We start from the raw sequence: 21,019 nt of genomic DNA, 5'->3' as shown, positions 1-21,019 counted from the left end.
TACCAATTCCTAGATGAGTATTGCAACTTGCATACCGCGCAGTTCCTGTTAAGTTTTTGTTCTCTCTTTTCAAAGCGGGAAAGGGAAAGAAAAATGAAGCTTTAATTAGTTAATCATGGAAGACAAATAAAGATTAAGGGGATGGGTTGTTTACATTATATGCAAAAAAACAAAGGAAATGAGAAAAGTAGCATACGAATCATCAACAAAGGCAATCAAAAATGTTATATCACAAAAGGTTTTAGCCCAGAAACCTCAGAGGTTTTCTAGCTGTGAACATATCATAGTGTTCTTCATACATGTTATAAAGTCATATCTTGATGCCAAACAAAATAAAAGACCTTTCAGGGATAGCAACAAGCCATAATATCATCTCAAAATAAAAATCTGAAGATAAAAGGCCAAACTCAATTTAGCAAACCCAAGCCTATACCGAACTGGTAACTGTTAAGACTGTGAGCAAAAGCCATGTTCGTATCTAAACTTGAAAGTTTCAAGTATCATGAATGACCTAACCCATTTTCTCACATGAAAACTGTCTATCCATTTTCATTCTCATCTATTTAGACAACCAAACAATTTAGACAACATGGAAACTTAGAGAAGAGATATCCAAAACCCGCTAGAAGCCAAACAAGAGCTTGGTTATGAAGATAGCTACCTGTAAGGAATATGTTGGTGTGTTGTTGTATCCCTATATCTTTTTGCAAGCCCAAAATCAATGACATGGACCTGGTGCATGAAACAAAATGAGGGGAAATTTATTAGAAAAAAAAACAAAAAAAACTCCAATGACTTATTTATATGAATATAATTTTTTTTACGTGATGAAATTACATATAGTTTAGTGGAATAATAAAAATATTTTATATAAAATATTATTTATTTCATAAAATAATGAGAATAGCTAAGTCTACAATATTGAAATTAAAAATCATCAATATATATATATATATATATATATATATATATATATATATTATTTTATAACCTCAATTTCAAAAATATTTTTAACCAAACACATCAAACAATTTTTGATTTAATTTTAATTTTAACCACGGTATTAACTAAACATATATTTTAACAAACTAATTTCAACTAAAAATACTTTTTATAAAATCATTTTTTTCAAACTACAAACATAAAAATTACTATAATACCAAACACATATTTTTCTTTAATTACTCCTTCCTTTTCCTTTTTTTTTTTTTTTTTTAATTTCTCTAGATCAGCTAAGATGGTTGTTTTCGTTCCTCTGGTCATAGTTTTCCTCTTTCTTGTCATCACATTGTTAAAGATTGTGATTTGTATGATTTGATGAACCCTAGCAATTGTGGGACAAATTTGGAGGATTCAATAGCGGTGATAACGTCATTGACTATTGGAAAAAGCTAATTGGAAAGATTTTTTTTTTATTATTATTTATGTGGGTGTTCGGGTCAGCTTGAGCTCACCACGACTAATTCTATGACTCACTGAACATCCTGCAAATCCAGTGAACATATAAGGCACCGCGGGGGTGACAGACATACACGCTGAAACTTGAATCCAAGATGCAGAGGTAAGGAAGCCCTTGCCACCGCTGAGCTATAATTTTTTACTTTAGCTTGTGAGTGAAACTATTGTTTAGTGGATCAGTCAATTCATGGTTTGCGTCTCTATTTAAAAAAAAAAAAAAACTTAACACTAGCAATTAAGAATATTTTTTTTATTATTAAATTGATTAGGGGTAAATATTTTATTATTATTATTTCAATTACATAGTAAAATGATTAAAATATTATTAAAATAAAAACAATAAAACTGGAGTAAAAAAAAGTGGTAAAGTACTTTACTGACTAAATTACTTATGCATCTGAAATTCTTAACGAGACCCTCATCAACAACAAGTTTCCATAAAGAAATTCGATAGTAATTTATATGACTATGAAAAAAAAAAAAACTTAAACACCGATAAAATATTCCATCATTAATAGCCAATTTTCTAGTTGTGATGCATTTAAGTAGAGATGAAAGAAGAAGAAATAGTCAAATTGTAATTTTATTTATTTATATATATATCTTTTTAGTTTATGTATATCTTAATTAATTTTATGTACTTTAAAATTAATAATTATATGAGTTTTTAATAATTTTGAGATTTTTAAAATTTAAACTGATAATTTTTTAAAAAATAAATTTAAAATTTAACTTTAAATCTCTCCGTCAATATAAAGATTAATTGTAATCAATTTTTGTTTACAAGAGAGGCACATGTGGTATTTGGGCAACTAATTAAACACTGTTAATTTAATAATTATTTTGTCAACTCCCTATGTTATTATTGAAAAAAACTCAGCAGTAGAGCATCTCTTTGTTCTGGTTGTGGTTAAAAATGAAGCGGGCTTTCTATCTGTACCTGGCCCACCATTATCATTTTCCAAGTTCCTCTAATCTTTTTCCGTAGCATGAGGAAGATGCAGTGACTTTCATTTTCAACGCCAGTCTCCCTCCCTCCCTCCCTCCCTCCCTCTCTCTCTCTCTCTCTATCTCTCTCTCTGTCTCCGAAGAAAAGAAAGATAAATGGATTTCCCATCAGAACATGGACAGATGATCACAGAACCACTCTTGACGAACCGAAAGGGTGGCATCAGAACCTTACCATTCATCCTAGGTACTTACTACCTGTGTAGTACACAGGCATATTTGTCTAACCTTATGATTATTTTTTCTCCAATTATGAATTTTCAATTTTCTGACAGCGAACGAGGCATTCGAGAGTCTGGCAAATTACGGGCTGCTTCCAAACCTGATAATTTATTTGACAAGAGAGTATAGGATTGATGCTGCAAAGGGGGCACATATTTTGTTCCTTTTGTCATCTGCCATAAATTTCACACCAATTCTTGGAGCTTTTCTTGCTGATACTTATGTGGGTCGGTATCGGATGATTGGTTTTGGATGTATGGCTAGCCTTCTGGTAATGTTTCTGTTTCTTTCCGAGGTCTATTTTTTCCTTCTTTTCGAAATTACTGTTGCTTGACGCAGGAGGTGGAAAAAAAAAATCATTAATTTTTTGTCGTTGCTCCAAATAATTTAGCTCAGCCGTGATAATTTGTTTGCTACCCGACATATGATATCTCCTAGCGATCCAGATGTATCCTTTCTTTACCTCATTTGTCAAAGTTTTACTGTAATGTAGGACCATGTTTTGTATGTTAGCTATGCTGATGTATCATCTATCCTCAATTTCTCCATTTGTCCGTATGTTTCTTCTATCCATCCACACAACCGGAACCAGCCCCCTGTTCTCATATCTACAGGGCGATTTGCGTCTTATTTTTGTTAACAAGAGGCTTCATTTTGAGTTTAACAAGGATAAGAATTAGAGCATGCTCTGCAGCTTACTGACTTACAATTAAGGTTGTAAGGCTCTCATGAGCCCTGTAAAGTACTAAATTAAATCCAGAACAAGGAATCACTTTAATTTTCATGTTACAGGGGATGGTTCTGCTGTGGCTAACAACTTTTCCTGAAGCAAGACCGCCTCCTTGTGTCCAATCTAGTTACAACTGCAAATCTGCAACTACATTGCAGCTTTTGCTTTTATATACAGCTTTTTGCTTTTTGGCCATTGGAGCTGGTGGCATAAGATCGTCTTCCTTAGCCTTTGGTGCTGATCAATTGGGCACGAGCAACAGCCTTAAACATGCTAGAATACGAGAGAGCTTCTTCAGTTGGTACTATGGCATAGTTGCAGCTTCAGTGTTTCTTGGTATGACTTTCGTTGTATACATTCAAGATAACGTAGGGTGGATGGTGGGTTTTGGAGTTCCTGTGGTGCTCATGATCTTGTCATCTCTTTCATTCTTCGTGGCTTCTCCTTTCTTTTGTCAAGTCAAAACCTAGAGCAAGCTGGATCACTGGGTTGGCTCAAGTTGTCGTGGGTTCCATTAGAAATAGAAGAATCAAATTATCATCCCAAGCCACTGATAAGGTGGATTATCATACTAAAGGATCAATGCTTCTTGTGCCAAGTGAAAAACTGAGGTATCATATTTTTATTTGGTTGTGCAATTTGCGTCCTGAATTTATAGAACTGCAAGTTTTGCCTGCATAGAATACCAACTCTGCCTCTGAGGTCATCATTTGCTTTTATTGATAAATGCAAAAGAAAGGAGGATCAGCAACCTTCTGAATGAAAAATGTTTAAAATTTTGTTTTTTAATTGCTTTCTCCTTTTTCTGGCATTTCATTAAGTTAGGCTAAGAGTTGAGATAATTAGCATGTGAATACTCGCGTCATAATCTGTTTCGATGAGTTTTATTGTTAGTCCTAAAAACTTCCTTTTTGCTTTACCCTGTATTAGGTTCTTAAATAAAGCTTGCATTATTAGAAATCCTCAAGAAGATCTGACCTCAGATGGAAAAGCTTCAGATCCATGGAGTCTTTGTACAGTAGATCAAGTAGAAGATCTAAAAGCACTGATCAAGGTAATCCCAATATGGTCAGCCGGAATGCTCAAGTCTGTGAATGTAAGCCAAAGCTCTTTTCTAATACTCCAGGCATCCACCATGAACCGACACATTACTTCAAAATTTGAAGTTCCTGCTGCCAGTTTCCCCTCAATTGTGGTTCTCGTTATCACAACGTGGGTTGTTCTCTATGATCGTATAATTATCCCTCTAGTATCGAAAGTCAAGGGCAAAATCGTTTGCCTCAACTTGAAACAAAGAATGGGTATTGGTATTCTATTATCGACTATTTCCATGGCAGCACTGGCGATCGCCGAGAGTTTTCGACGGGAAACTGCGATCCAGGAAGGATTTCCAGAAGATCCTCATGCTCAACTGCACATCTCAGCAATGTGGTTGTTACCGTATTTTGTCCTGAGTGGATTAGCTGAGGCTTTCAATGCTATTGGACAGAATGAATTCTTTTACACGGAGTTGCCTAAAAGCATGTCCAGTGTAGCCTCCACGCTTCAAGGGTTAGGATTGTCAGCCGCAAGCTTGGTATCCAGTTTTATAGTCAGTGCTGTTCGAGATTTCACGAAAGGAGAAGCTCAGGAGAGTTGGGTTTCAAGCAACATCAACAAAGGGCATTATGATTACTATTACTGGCTCCTTACAATTTTGAGCTTTGTTAACTTCATATATTATCTTGTTTGTAGCTTGTCTTATGGTCCTTGCAGGGAAGAAAAATGGTTTAACAGATGACTGCTTTTGGTTACAGTTCAAGAATTCTTAATCATAGCATGCATACTTTTTTCTTTTCTTTTTCTACACAGTGAACACATTTCGGGACTTTACCATGTCGACAAAGATTTTTTTTATTTTTGTGTTTTAAAAGTATTTTTAAAAAAATTAAATTTTTTTTAATTTTTTTAAACTAATAATTTTTGATATTTTTAGATCATTTGATGTGCTGATATTAAAAATAATTTTTTAATATTATTTTAATATATTTCTAAATAAAAAACATTTTAAAAAGAAATTATAATTATATTTTTAAATAAATTTAAGATTTATTTTTAAAAATCAAATCATAAAAAAAATCTTGTCAACTTGAGATGAGATGGGAGTATATCTTCTTTAATGGTTAACTCTTTCCCACTTGAAAATATTACCAGTTAAATTACTAGCTTGATGACAACATTATAACATCTTATTATGTTTACATATTTCCTTTTCAAAAAATCGTTTTTTAAGAAGTGAATTTTTCAAATAGTTATTATAAAGCATCTGGGCTTTCAGACAACTATTTATAATATTCTCCGGTGAAAATATGTTTTTGAATAAAAGCTAGTGATAATTACAAAATATTTTAAAAAAACATAATAATTTGAATTAAAGAGGAAAAAAAGTATGTTCTTAATTAAAACTCTATTTCCTTACTCGTGTATTTCTTTTTTGTTTCAACAAAAATATTTTTTTTCATAAACATTGTTTTGTTTAAATGAAAACTTATTATAATAATAAAAAATATTTTTAATAAAATAAAATAAAATTATGAATCGATCGATCATTTCTATGCACTTGAATAAAAATTTATATAAAAAATAAAAATAAAAAATAACTAAATAAATATTTTATTTTCATTGAATATTAATGATAAAATTTTAATTTTTTTTTTGCATATTAGGTTAATATGTAATTATGCATAAATTAATTGTTAATGTTACCATAAAAAGCTCTAATATTCTTAAAAACTATAATATAATTAGATAATTTCTTATATATTATTTTATAAATTTACTAAAATTTAAAAAAAAATTTAAGAATATAAAAGTTAAAGGCTATTTAAAACAAAGCTTGAGAGTGTTTGGGTCTGGAAAGATTGTCCTGTATGCCTAGCCTAAATTAAAAGTGCATGTGCATATGGGTCTAAAATATTATTTGGCTAGTTAAACCTCATGTCATTTTCTAGTCTAAAAGTTAGGATTTTAGTTTTAAAATCTTCAAAACTCCATTTTCAACTTGTTGTAACATGAAAACACTTCAAAAACATTATAGAAATCACTATAAAACCATTTTCAACCCTAAATTACCTTTTAATTAGTTTAAAAGTAAATTAAATTCAATCAAAATAAAATTCATGAATCACAATGATTTTTTTTTTTTTTACATGTTTAAAGATCAGAACTACCTTCATTAAATTATCTTTTTTGAAACCAATATATTGAAACAAAATCATTTTTTCTTTTTCCCAAAAGGTTGTCAACTTCGTTTTCAACATCTAAAGACTAAAACATAACAAAATTAAAATTTATGACCAAACCATGAAAATCTAAAAGAATAAGGTTAGAATATGTAAAAATCAGAACTTGAGGGACAAATTGAAATTTTCCTTGCCTTGTGAACAGTGTAGACAAGAAATGCTCTATTTTTTATGTTAATTTTGCTCCTTTAACTTTCCAAAAAAATTTTTTAACAATAATCTAACATTTTATTTTAGTTTTTGAAAATAATTTTTAATTTAACATTGAAATATTCTATGAAATATCGAATGCACGAGCATGCAAATCAATACCAATTTCAATTCAATACTTAAATTGTGCCAATATATATAATTTGCAATGATGAATTGGAAAGAAATAAAAGGGAAAAATTGGCTATGAATAGTGAAATGTGAGAGTGAAATTAACCTGACGAAATGTTCATTTAAAGTTCAGAATCGACTGATAGATGAAATACTAACCTGCAAACATCATGTAATTGAAATACTTATCCTGTGAAATTCATTCTTTCAGGTTTAAATTTAAAACTAAAAACTGTTGAAGAATTCGGACAATTGATTGCCTACTGTATAACAGGTCATCACTTTATATATTGATTTTAATTTATGAAATTATAAAAGAAAATTGATACCTAATCTAACACCTAATTAAGGCTATGTTTATTTGCAGGAAAGTTGTTTTCTTTCGGAAAGTGAATTCTGAGAAAATATTTTTTGATATTTGGCAATGTTATGAAAAATAAACTGGAAAACACTTTCCAGTGTTTGTTTATGTTATGGAAAATGAACTGGAAAATAATTTATTAATTTTTTTTTCAAGTTTATCTAATATATATAAAATATTTAATCACTTACAATAAAAAAAATGAAATCTAAAAAGTATAATGATGAATTTTTTTTTTTTATTATATCCTATATTTATACATAGCTTATTTTATAAAATATAACTATACATGTCATATAATATTATTGAGATATAACCTTGTGAATTTTTTCATAAATAAAACCTATTAATATTTTGTTTTTCAATTTTAAAAGCTTAATATGTTTGTTTTCATATGAAGAAAGCCAAATTAGTTTATGGTATCAAGTAAGAGTTAGATATTTGAGTTTTCTGGTATGAAGATTTTTTTAAAAGATAAATAAATGCAAAAATATTTTGATGGGTTTTTTGGATAAAGATTTTTTTATTTTTTTACAGGTATAGGCAATTATCCCTTTAATATATATCAAATAAGCATTAAGAAATAAATATAAATATCTTACATCAAACATAGTCATGCATAAATATTAAGTTTTGATATAATATGATCGAGATCAATAGATACAAGCATTAAGGTGATTTGGATTAAAATAACAAGAATATATATGATTGAGATTAATAGATATAAGCATGAAAATTATTTGTATATCATCTGTTGTTATGTGTTTGAGAGTGCACTAGTTTCTGTTTTTAAATGCATTTTAAAAATACATCCTACTTAAAAAAAAAAAACTTGAAAAAACATCAAGTGATTATTAGTCCCTTTTTTATTATTTTTGATGATTTTTTAATAGGCATTTGACAAGTGATTATGAGTCCCTTTTTTTTTCCTCCAATCCTTATAATCACATGATGACAGTACATATTTTGTCAACAAAGAAAAAAAAAGTGTTTTCCTTAGAATAAGAAATGGAAAACACTTTCTTGGCATAAAGTGTATTTTTGTGATTTGATTTCCACTATATATAATAAATTAAATATATTGGATACCATTAATTAAAAACAGCTCTTATAAAATGTTTAGTGGGCCGATGGAATGAGATAAAAGCCATCTCCTTTTCTTCTTGACCATGGCTTCTTTTTCTCTAATGCAATTGTTTAGTTTTTTTTTTTATTGGGTCTGAGATGAATAGTTGAATAAATCATAGAGTAATATAAAATTAATTTGTATATTTTATCTAATAATTTAAAATTTTATCTCGAACTCGTTCTTTAATATTATATTAAAACTTTAATGGTTAAGCTCTCAAGACTTTAAATTTTACTATCCTCTTTTAATTAATAAAATTAAGTATAAGATGATAGTAGAAGTATACAAGTTTTAAGTTTATTTTTTTTTATTAAAAATGTTTTATAATTTTAAAAATATTCTTAAAATTTCATCGAATAACTTGCCTTCGGATTAAAGTGGTTATTTAACAATTTTTTTTTTTTACTAATCTAATAATTCCTTGACACAAAGCCAATAAGCCCCTGCCATTTTTTTATACCACTAGCCATTGCTATTAATGTTTCACCGCAAAATTGCTTTGTTAATGTAAAAAGATCCCTTAAGAAAATTCGGTGTCTTGTTATATATTAAAATCAAAATGATGAAAGCAACAACTAAGATTGTTTGTCATAAGTTAATAAAGATTTTCATTTTTTAAACTTCAGTAAGTTGTTTTTAAATATGTGTATCTTATAAGTAAATTTGATTTTTATTAATAAGTTCATGTGATTGAATCTTACAGATATAAAAATTAAGAAACTTAAAATCAAATTGATTTTTTTCCAAAAAAATTAAAATCAGGTTCGGAATTGAGCTTGACATAATAATAACTTGTATCAAAATTTTAACACTACAAATAACCAACTTCTCACCTAACACTTTTAAAAAAACACAAACAAGAAGTTTAAAAGAGTCCATGAGCTTGATTAATTATTTAATAAGTCAGAGTACTTCAATAAAAAATAAAAAATTGAGCTAAACCTCTTACACACAATAATAATTGTTAAAATAAAAACATATCCCCTCAAGAAAAAACCTAAATACAATCTCAATAATCATCTTCATAATAGATAAAAACATTCTAAACAATGTTGGAAAATAATAAAATATTTACAAATAAAATAAAAAAATAATTATAAATCAATTAGAAAACTAATATAATTTTCACATTATAGCTTTTAGATCTTATCCTAAAGCTTTACTAATATTCAATTGCCCTGCAATTTTAAGCTTATAGAACATGACGTCTGAAAACTTCTTGTAAGATTTCAGATCGATTCAACAATTGGATAAAACATTATGCTTGTTATAATAAAATTATGCATTAGAAAGAATATCACATAACAGCCTCTAATGTTGGAATTAATTAGCTTACCATTTTGAAATAATTAGGTCCATGTTGTAGATGGAGCAAGTCTTTCTTACACATATATTAGATTGATTAAGGTATGATAATCACTTGTTGATGATATCTTTTTGAAACCCATTTTGGCTCAAATGTTCTAAAAAAGCTCATTAAATGCATCTTTGAGTTTCTTTACCCTTGATCTTATAATTAAACAATTAGAACTTGCAATGGATCTTTTGGTGTAGTATTGATCATATCATCACCTGCATCAAACAAAGAGAGATTAGAAACATTGAAATTAACACTAACATTATTCTCATCTTATAGATCCATTTTATAAGCATTATCATTAATTCTTTCAAGGATTTTGAATGGTACATCTCCTCTTGGAGATTTGTTTTACTCTAGAAAACTTTTTTTTTTCCTGTATTTGCACTAAAACCCAATTACCTAGTTAAAAAATAACCTTTTTCACCATTTATAAGCCTTAAATGCATATTGTTTATTTTTTTAAATATTTGTTACCTCATATTTTCATAAAGAGATTTTACTACATGTGCTTTTCTACCATCAAGTCTTACCTTTTCATCAATAAGTAAAGGAAACAAATCAAAAGGAGTCAAAAGATTAAAGTCATAGACAACTTTAAAAGCAGAATAATAAATAGTAGAATACAAATTTTTATTATAATCAAATTCAATAAATGACAGATAATCTTCCTAATTTTTCAAAACCAATTGAATGATAGTTCTTAATAATAGAATTAAAGTCTTATTAACTACTTCTATTTGATCATTTATTTGTGAATGACAAGTAGTAGAAAATAACAATTTTATTCTTAATATCCCCATAAAACCTTCCAAAAATAGCTAAAAAAAATCAACATCACAATCAAACACAATACTTCTAAGTACTCCATGTAGCCGAACTATCTCCTTAAAGAATAAATCTATTATGTTAGTTACATCATCAATTTTATAACAAGATATGAAATGTGTGATCTTAAAAAAAACTTATCCTTAACTACAAAAATAAAATCCCTACCTCCTTTTGATATAGGCAAACTTAGCATAAAATCCATATCAACCCAAGGTTCCTAAGGCATTGGTAAAAGAGTATATAAACCATGAGGTAAAACTTTAGAATTAACATTTCTTATGTTACAAATCTATCATAAATTCTTTGCACATATTTTTTCATATTCCGCCAACAAAAATGGTCATACCCGTGAGCTTTATAAATAATAATTCCTGCATAAAACAATTAGGAACATACAATCTTTTTATTTAAATAAATATTCACCAACCTTATAAAATTTATCAAAGGCTGAATGTTAATATGCAATACATACTTGGTCGAAATCAACATCCTCAATATATAAATTTTCACATACTAAAATCCTAATAATTTAGTGTTTAGAATTGAGAGATGTACATACTTTTATGATAATGTATCAAACAGTACGCTTTCCTTACCTTGCTTGTATTTAATCATGTATGAGAATGTTACAATGAACTCTACCCACTTAACATGTAGATGGTTCAACTTTCCTTGACCCTTAAGATTTTTTAATTACTTATGATCAGTATGGATCATGAACTCATTAGACCATAAGTAATGTTGCCAAGTTTCTAAAGTTTTTATCAAAACATAAAGCTTATTATCATAAGTACAATAATTCAATGTTATACTATTGAGCTTACGGTAAGTTATGGGTCTTTTTTCCTTGTATTAAAACTGCTCTCATACCTATCTTTGAGGGATCACATTCAATCTCAAAAGATTTTGTAAAATTAGACAATGATAACAATAGAGCCAAAATTAATTTATCCTCTAATAAATTAAAAGCATGCTCTTGTTCTTTGCCACATTTAATACCCACATATTTATTAACTATCTTAGTTAAAGGTGCTGCTAGAGTATTAAAATTCATAATAAATCTCATATAAAAAAACTATTCAAACCATGATAACTTATTACCTTAATGATTGACTTAGATATAGGGCATTCTTGGATAGTTTTAACCTTTTTCTCATCCGTTTTAATACCTTTTTTACTAATAACGTACCCAAGAAATATAACATTTTCCTTTCAAAAGTTAAACTTTTTTTGGATTAACGTGAAAATATTGTTTTCATAAAACAACCAATAAATTCATTAAATGTTCAACATGCTTTTTTTAATTCTTATTATAAATTAAGATATTATCAAAATAAATCATAGCGAACTTATTTGTAAAATTGCACAAAACATGGTTAATTAATTTTATGAAAGTACTAGGTATATTAGTAAATTCAAAAGACATAACTAACCAATCATTAAAAGCATATTTAGTTTTAAAGATAATTTTTTATTTAGCATATCATCAAGTTTAGGAATTAAATATCTATACTTAATTGTAATATTATTGATGGTACAATAATCAATAAACATCCTTCATGTCTCATTTTTTTTAGTACTAATAATATTGGAACTACACATGAATTTATGTTTTCTTTTATGAACTCCTTTAAATTTACATTATACTTGTCACACATCCTTCATGTTTTAAGTAAGAAATTGTTAGAAGAAATAAAGATTGAATGAACCAAAAATAATACACACACGCACACTCATTTTATAGGTGACAATATAGTTTTTAAGAATATAATCGTAAGACTATAACCGTTAAAATATAGTTGTAGTAGTGTTTAAAATTAAAAAATAAATATTATTAATCCATTCAAAAAATAATAAAAAAAACATTTATGTTTTTCTATTTTAGAAATTAGACGTGATAATATTTTTGACAGAACTCGCTGAAAACTCTTTTTAACTATTTTATGTGGATTATCTTATAATGCCCATCTAGTCAGTTAGTTTTACAATGGATTACTGTGAGTGACAACTTTTCTCTCCCACTCTCTTTTGTCTTCCACTTTCTTTCCCTGTATTATAATTGTAAACGAGATTGGACCAAGATCCGAAACAGATGATCACAGAGCCACTCTTGAACCCAAACCTAGAAGGGTGGCTTTCTGAAACCTTACTAATTAGTTTTCATGGTAAACTTGCATTCTTTAAAGCGAGTTGACTCATTGTTGAGTCCTCACAAATTTATATTATACTTGTCACACACAATCTTTTTGTTAATGTTTGAAAGGATTCCTCCCAACCACTGGAATCAAAATAATTAGTAACAAGACAAAGTCTTACATCTAGTGTTCCTTGTTAATTTAATCACAGAAAGCAACAATTAAGATGGTTTATTATTTCAAATGTCATGCGATCACTAGTGCTTGAAAAAATATCAATTTTATTATATTTTAAAATTTATTTTTAATATTATCACATGAAGGTAAACACACTTCCCTCAGATAATGAAATCAACTTTTCAATTTCTAATTATAATTTTCAAAGGTCCACTGATCTTTTTCCGTAGTATGAGGATGATGCAGTGAGTTTCATTTTCTACACCAGTCTCTCCCTCTCTCTCAAGTGAAGAAGATAAATGGATTGCTCATCGGAACAAAGACAGATGATCACAGAACCACTCTTGAGTAACGGAAAGGGTGGCATCAGAACCATACCTTTCATCCTAGGTACTACCCAGTACACATGCTTATTTGTCTAACCTTACGATTGTTTTTTCTCGAATTATGTGGTAAAACTTCGATTTTCTGACAGCAAATGAGGCATTTGAGAGGCTAGCAAGTTTTGGGCTATCGACAAATATGATTATGTATTTGACTAGAGAATATGGCATGGATGCTGCTCAAGGTGCTCAACTATTGTTCCTTTTCTCATCTGCCACGAATTTCACACCAATTCTTGGGGCTGTCCTCGCTGATTCTTATGTTGGTCGGTATCGGATGATAGGCTTTGGGTGTATGGCTAGCCTTTTGGTAACTATTTCCTTTTCCCTTGCTCTCTTCACTATACTCTCAAGTACATAGTTTTTTTGAGGGGGTTTCAAAAACGGGGCCAAAAGGGCCACATATATGCCTTTGCAACGGACAAATCGGTGGTTTGCTCTACTTTATGATGCTGTCTTTGTGAACATGGACTTTTTTTTGCCTGCCCAAGAAAACAAAAATAGAGTTTTTGACATTTCCTCCTATATTTCTTAGATACATTTTCTCTAAGACAATCGGAGTTTCTAAATTCTTCTAAAGGAGTTAGTTCCACGGGAAAAAAATAGAAATAGGAAAATATGGTTGCCATTTTTTTTCTATGTTCAGAAGGCAGGAACTAAATGATTTAAAAGCATAATCTAATATTGGCAGCGTCTCTTCTAATGGTAATATTAAATGGAAGTCTCTTGATATATACGTCAGCTGTTTCAATTTAAAACTCTAAAATAGAAAAATTTAGTCTGAAACTTTCAAGTTTCTTCTTATGAATCAATTAATTCCAAAGGTGCAAGTAAATTATGTTTTCAATTACAGCTTTAACTTTCGTGGAACAGGGGATGGTTCTATTATGGCTAACAACTTTTCCTGGAGCAAGACAGCCTCTTTGTGTCCACTTCAGTCACAGTTGCAATTCCAGAAGCACGTTAGAGCTTGTGCATTTATATACAGCTTTTGGCTTCATGGCCATAGGAGCTGGTGGCATTAGATCGTCTTCCATGGCTTTTGGAGCTGATCAATTGAGCATCACACACAATCTTCAACGTGCTAGAATAAGGGAGAGCTTCTTCAGATGGTATTATGTTACAGTCACGGCATCGGTATTTGTTGCTATGACTTGTGTTGTATACATCCAAGAGAACATGGGGTGGATGGTGGGTTTTGGAGTTCCTGTGGTGCTCATGATTCTGTCAGCTCTTTCATTCTCCTTGGCTTCTCCCTTTTATGTCAAGTCGAAGCCTAAGGCAAGCTGGATTACTGGGTTGGCTCAAGTTGTTGTTGCTTCCTTTAGAAATAGAAGTGTCGAATTATCTACTCAAGCCACAGTTGAGGTGCGCTATCATACAACGGGATCAATGCTTCCAGTGCCAAGTAAAAGATTGAGGTATCATCAATATACAAATCTGAAAATTTGAGTCCTGAATTGCTGCAAGTTTTACGTGAATAGAATAATATACCTCAAAACATTTGCTATATTTATGCATGTGAAATAAACAAGTTGAAGCGCCTTTTGAACCTTAAACGTGGAAGCTTTTGTTTTGTGTATTGTTTTTTACTCCAATTAAGTTCATTGGCTTGGGAATACTTGAGTAGTTTTGTTCTGTATTCATTTAACTATATCTTACAATAATTTCTAAAGCCATTTTATTTTTCCTTTTCCCTGTCTTAGGTTTTTCAACAAAGCTTGCATTGTTGGAAATCCTCAAGTAGACGTGACTCCAGATGGAAATGCTTTGGATCCATGGAGTCTTTGTACAGTAGATCAAGTAGAAGATCTGAAAACACTAATAAAGGTAATCCCAATATGGTCATCAGGAATGTTGATGTTTGTGAATGTAAGCCAAGGATCTTTTATAGTGCTCCAGATATCCACCATGGACCGACACATCACTTCGAAATTTGAAATTCCTGCTGCCACCTTCCTTTCAATAACAGTTCTTGTTATGGTATTGTGGGTTGCTCTCTATGATCGCATAATTATCCCCTCAGTTTCGAAAATCAAGGGACAACCAGTTCGTCTTGGCTTGAAAAAAAGAATGGGAATTGGAATCCTATTATCCACTATTTCCATGGCTGCATTAGCCATTGCTGAGAGTATTAGGAGGGAAACTGCAATCGAGGAAGGATTCTCAGACAGACCTGATGCTGGATTGCACATTTCTGCATTTTTGTTATTGCCATTTCTTGCCCTGTCTGGAGTGGCTGAGGCTTTCACTCCCATCGGACAGAACGAATTCTTTTACACCGAATTGCCTAAAAGCATGTCCAGTGTAGCCTCCACTCTTATTGGGATAGGAATGTCTGTTGCAAGCTTGGTATCCAGTTTTATAGTTCGTGCTGTTCGTGATTTAACGAAAGTAGAAGGTCAGGAGAGTTGGGTTTCAAGCAATATCAACAAGGGGCATTATGATTATTATTATTGGCTTCTTGCAAGTTTGAGCTTGGTTAACTTCTTATATTATCTTGTTTGTAGCAAATCTTATGGTCCTTCCATGGAAGAACAAATGAACATTGTTGCAGATGAAAGTTATTAGCCGCAGCTCATGAGATTCTTAAATTTAATATATATATGTACATGGTAGGATTTTTATTTAGGAAATTAAGTGTTAGGAAGAACGAGCATACGTTGGTAAGATATACAATTCTATGTTTCTAATGGCCAATTTGATGTGGGTTAAAGTGTTATTGTTTTTGTGGTTTTTTTAAATTTTTTATTTTTTTTTAAATGATTTTTTTATGTTTTTAGATAATTAAAAAAATAAAAAATTATTATTTTATTATATTTTAAAATAAAAAATACCCTCGAAAACAATATCACTTGAATATCTTATTGAGGGTTTTTAAAAATTAACAAGCTCTAGAGCTCACCATGCGCTCCGCCACAATGTCCATTGCTTACAGGAGATTTCAGGTGTGAGTCTCTAATTTATAGCATAAAAATGAAAGGATGTGTTCAAGCTTAAATTTAACTAGCCTTGAGATCCCTGTGGTATCGGATTTTCTACTATATAAAAAAAAGGCCAACTTGTGACATGTTGGAGGTAGGGTTAAAGTTTTTATAATGTTAAAATAAGATATTCAAGCGATATTAATATTTTTAAAAAAGTACAAAAAATTTAGAATCCAGATAATTGATTTGAATGAGTTCAATAAACTTAATTAATTTAATAAAATGAATAAAAAAGTCAAAGATATTTTTTTAAAAAAAATGACCAATTAGGAAAAATGATGTTTGTTATTATTATTATATAAAAAAAATACTATCAAAATATTTTTAAAATGTCTCAATGATCTTGTTTGATAACAAATAAAATATAGAATAAGAACGAGATAACCTCATCAAAAAAATTGAGGCTCGATTACTAGTAAATCAAATATTGAAGGATATATTGAAAAAAATCATTTTTAAAAAAGCATATAAAACCCTAACTTGAGTCAGTATGCCAAAATTCATTGCTTAATCATGATACATGTATAAACTTGTTCATAAGAAATTAAATAAAACAATTGAGGTCAACTCTCAAGAAAAATAAATTATAAAAGACAAAACCAAAAAATAATAATTAGAATCTAGATAATTTATTTGAATGAGTTCAATAAACTCAATTAAAACCTGAGACCTGATTCATGAGATCGAGATTACCTTATAGAAGACAAACACAAAAAAATCATGATGCAAAATTTGTAATCATCCAAATTTCAAAAACAAAACAAATAACAATCAAAATAATGAGGACTAGATCTAATATAAAAAATAAATGAAATAAAATGTCAAGAGACACAATTATAAAAAAAATCAACATAAAAAAACATTAAAAGAAAAATAAATAGAAATCATAATAATAAAAACTAAAATTGATACAAATATAAATTGATAGGACACATTTAAGTTTTGAAAAGATTGTCATAGAACTTAAGATGAAAAGGGAGAGAAAAAGGGAGGAGAAGAAAAAATATCCACTAGAGCCCAACCACAACATTGTTGTTCACCTGTGCCTAAACATAAAAAATAGAAAATTAAGATGATTTCAATGCCATCATGAAAGATAGTATTTGATCGCAAGGATACGTCATACTTGTCTTCTAAAGAATATAATTTATATACTAGCCCTCTTTTTTTTAAAATTATATTTATATTCATTAAAAGAATATAATTTTTTTTATGAAAATTCAAAATTCTTAATTATATATTTTATGAAATTTAAAATTTTCTATTTTAAATTGAAAGAATACAATTTTTTTAAAAGTATATATAGTAAAAAAAAAACATTAAAAATAAATACCATAGACACCAAAACTTTTAAACTGAGAGAATTAAGATGAAGTACTCCCAGTTGAACAAAATAAACATAAACAATTTAAATTGATTTCTTTTATTAAAAAGTAAAAAGAATATTAGCGTACCTTAAAAAATGATAACGAGGGGCCATGTGTAGATAGAAAGTGTATTTCATTTTTAACCAAAAACAAAGGGATTAATTCACTAGTGATCACATGTGTTGCGAAATAATAAACAAACTTAATTATTGCTTTATGGTTAAATTACCCAAGAACACTAGATTTTTGACATTGTCTTGCTATTGATAATTATTTTGTATCTTGTGGTGGGAAAGAATGTATAATGTTTTATTTGCTTGTTGGATTAAATTAAAAATATTTTAATTTTAATATTTGTTTTGAATATTGAAGGTAGTTCCCTCGTTAATTTCTTGTAAAAGTTTTACTAAATGCACAGAAATAAATAAGTCTTATGTGACAATTTTCTCATAGTTTCCAACTGGATAGTAATGTTTTGATTTTATTTTTTTATATGTGGCAAAAGGAACACGATGTATGCCTTAATTTTTAATTAAATGGTAAAGTATTATTCATCAAGAGTCTTGATTGACATGTAAGAATTCCATATATATAAAAAATGAAATATATTTAAAGTTGTATCATTTTATTATTATTCTATCTAGTTAATCTACGCGGGTCAAATAATTTTATTTTTTTAGCAAAAACAATGAATATGCATGTTTTTTTAATGTGTTTTTATCATAAAAAATTTAAAATCAAAAATAAAAAATTTTATACATATATCTAACAAAATAAATCAAGAATTATTCTTACCAATAAATATATAAAAAAACCATTAATGATAAGTAAAAATAAACTGGAAAAGTCAAGAGAAAAATATAGATCAATAAATTTGATCTCACAACAAGGATTATGTATCTAGTTGTATTTAATAACTTCATTTGTTAGAATAAATTCTTTATTTAATCAAATAATTATCTGTGCCATTAAAACTTTTTTTTTTTTAAATCATCAACGATAACTAAAGACTAAACTAAAAAAAATAGAGAGCTAGATGTAGTTTAAGATATTGATCTCACAAAATGGATCATGTGTTCAATTTTGTTTATTATTTTTGTTTCTTAGAATAAAATCAAAGGAAAACATATTATACAAGATTGCATATATTTAAAAATAATATAATTTTATGTTAAAATCAAGTAAAAAATTAGTGATTTTTAACCAAAAAAATAAATTGAAAAGTTAAGAGATAGATGTGGCTTTGGAAATCTAATCTTGAAACTTGGGCAATAAACTTGATTGTATTGATTTTATTGTATCTAATAATAATAATAATAATAATAATAATAATAATAATAATAATAAAAGATGCATAGGAGAGCAATTGAATAAAATTAAAGGGAAATAAATTTAAGTGAGGCAAAAAATAAAGAATCTCTCCTAACATAAAAAATAATAATAAAATCTTACCTATAAAATAAGTACAAACTAAATCATATTCTATCAAAAATCATTCTAAAAATTTTAGTTAAAAGAAAAAAAAAAGACATAGGGGCATACATTTTTTTAGCCTAGGCTTGCACGCTTGGACTGTTTTTATTTATTTATTATTATTTGTTAATTAAGGGATAGGCAACCCTAATGTTTTTTGAAAAAAAAAATTAAGCAGGCAAGAAGTCACCTACTAAAGCAAATAATGCATCATCTACTTTACCCTAGATTCCTACCACTATAGTGTCGGAAAATCTAGGTCAATGATGTTTAAACATAAAAATCTATTTTTCAATTAATTTCGACCTAAAACACCTATAAAATACCCTTAACACCTTCATAAACCTATAAATGGCTTAAAAACCCAAAAATACACCAAAAAACTCAAAATCAATCCGAAATAAAAAAACATCTAAAGCTTAGATCTAACATCTTTGTCAAAGTTAAGATAAAAGAACACATAGGATACACTTCCTTCATTGAGTGTAAGCAATCAGCATTAAAATCGATATGTTTTTGTGGTTAAAACAATGTAAACTAAAACAACGACCACTTTCTTTCTCCTCTCTCATACAAAGAATTGAAAATAGTAAAAATAAATTTTTGGGCCAAAATGGAATTGTAAAAAAAATATGTTGACTGAAAGTTTATAATTGGAAATTATGAGGACCAAAGTGTTCTTTTTACTAAATTTTGAAAAGACCACCTATTTTCACTTGTTTTTTTTTTTTTTTCTCTTGTCCTCATTCTTTCAATCTTGTCCTTGTTCAACATATTTGAATCCATTGTCCTTTACTTTGGCCTTAAAAAGAGACAATCACCTGAAAAAAAGTTTGAGGACCAAAATAAAAAAATATAAAATTTTTGAACTATGAGTCCACAATGAAATGTGAAATGGATAAAAATGTTTTGGCTACAGTAAAATAACCATGCAGTTTAGTGTTTTATACTAGCCATTTGACTTGCTCTTCCAACGTGTGTTTTATAGTAAATTACTAAACAAAAGGTTGAGCTAATTGAGGTCGACTTTTCAAACCCGTGATTTAGGTTATGCATCCCATTTAATAATACGCCAACTAGTTGCATGGAAATTTTCTTTACATCAAACGACAAATTGTTTAAAAAATAAAGATAAAAATAAGGGTTGTGTTTGAGATTGAAATAAAAAACAACCCTGATTTCATTAAATATTGATAATAAAAAGAAGATTTTTTATTTTTTAAAGTCATATAAAAAACACTTTTAAAAAAACAAACAAGAGATGAAAATAATGTGTTTGTGTGTGTGTGTTTTTTTAAGGGGTCAAAAACACATTAAATAAAAAAAAATTAGGGGATGATCCTACCCATGTGCTTGGCCTATAAAAAGTCATGGATCACATATAAAGCCCATCAAAATAATGGATGTTTTGTCCAAAAAATTATTTTTCAACCCTTTTAATAAAAAACCCCCTAAAAACACTTTTAAAATCCAAAAAAAAATATTCCAAAAACACCTTCTAAAAGATCCAAATAAAAAAAAAAACAAATTAGGGGAATTTTTCTCTCTTTACCACAGTCTACTTTAACAAGCAAGATCAAAGTTCAAAATTATCACCATCAAACCCATCTTGTTAAATGAAAATTCATTAACACTAAAAAAACAACTTTTATTGTCGAAAGGTGATCAAACCAATAATTTTCTTTCTCATCATTTAAAAGTGTCATTCTCTTTACTCTTTCAAACCTAAAAACTAAAAAAATAAAAAACATGACATTGATTGTATGCGTGGATGGCGATACCTTCTAAACTATTAAATA

The 21,019-nt window shown here is 28.7% G+C and overlaps 2 protein-coding genes and 1 pseudogene across 4 annotated transcripts in view; 2 read left to right on the top strand and 1 right to left on the bottom strand.

Annotated features, from left to right (window-relative positions):
• LOC118053671 (VAN3-binding protein) overlaps positions 1-650 on the bottom strand; it is a 99,123-nt gene extending 98,473 nt beyond the window's left edge. For 2 of the 3 annotated variants that reach the window (XM_073406077.1, XM_073406079.1), the window contains exon 1: positions 4-650. The gene's annotated coding sequence lies outside the window, so the exon portion shown is untranslated. The remainder of the gene's footprint in view (positions 1-3) is intronic. The other variant, XM_073406078.1, reaches the window with a different exon arrangement.
• A 1,808-nt stretch (positions 651-2,458) lies between these two features.
• LOC118032802 (protein NRT1/ PTR FAMILY 1.2-like) lies at positions 2,459-5,241 on the top strand (annotated as a pseudogene).
• Positions 5,242-13,182: 7,941 nt separating this feature from the next.
• Positions 13,183-16,093, top strand: LOC118032809 (protein NRT1/ PTR FAMILY 1.2). Its single transcript, XM_035037588.2, has 4 exons — positions 13,183-13,400; positions 13,486-13,703; positions 14,267-14,814; positions 15,100-16,093. The coding sequence occupies exons 1-4, from the start codon at positions 13,310-13,312 to the stop codon at positions 15,962-15,964; spliced, it is 1,722 nt and encodes a 573-aa protein (XP_034893479.1). The 5' UTR covers positions 13,183-13,309; the 3' UTR covers positions 15,965-16,093.
• The last annotated feature ends 4,926 nt before the right edge of the window (positions 16,094-21,019 follow it).

Source organism: Populus alba, chromosome 18 (assembly GCF_005239225.2).
Source record: "Populus alba chromosome 18, ASM523922v2, whole genome shotgun sequence".
In the NCBI taxonomy this organism is placed as follows: Eukaryota; Viridiplantae; Streptophyta; class Magnoliopsida; order Malpighiales; family Salicaceae; genus Populus; species Populus alba.
The sequence above is the reverse complement of the archived record's forward strand: the minus strand, read 5'-3'. Positions and strand labels throughout refer to the sequence as shown.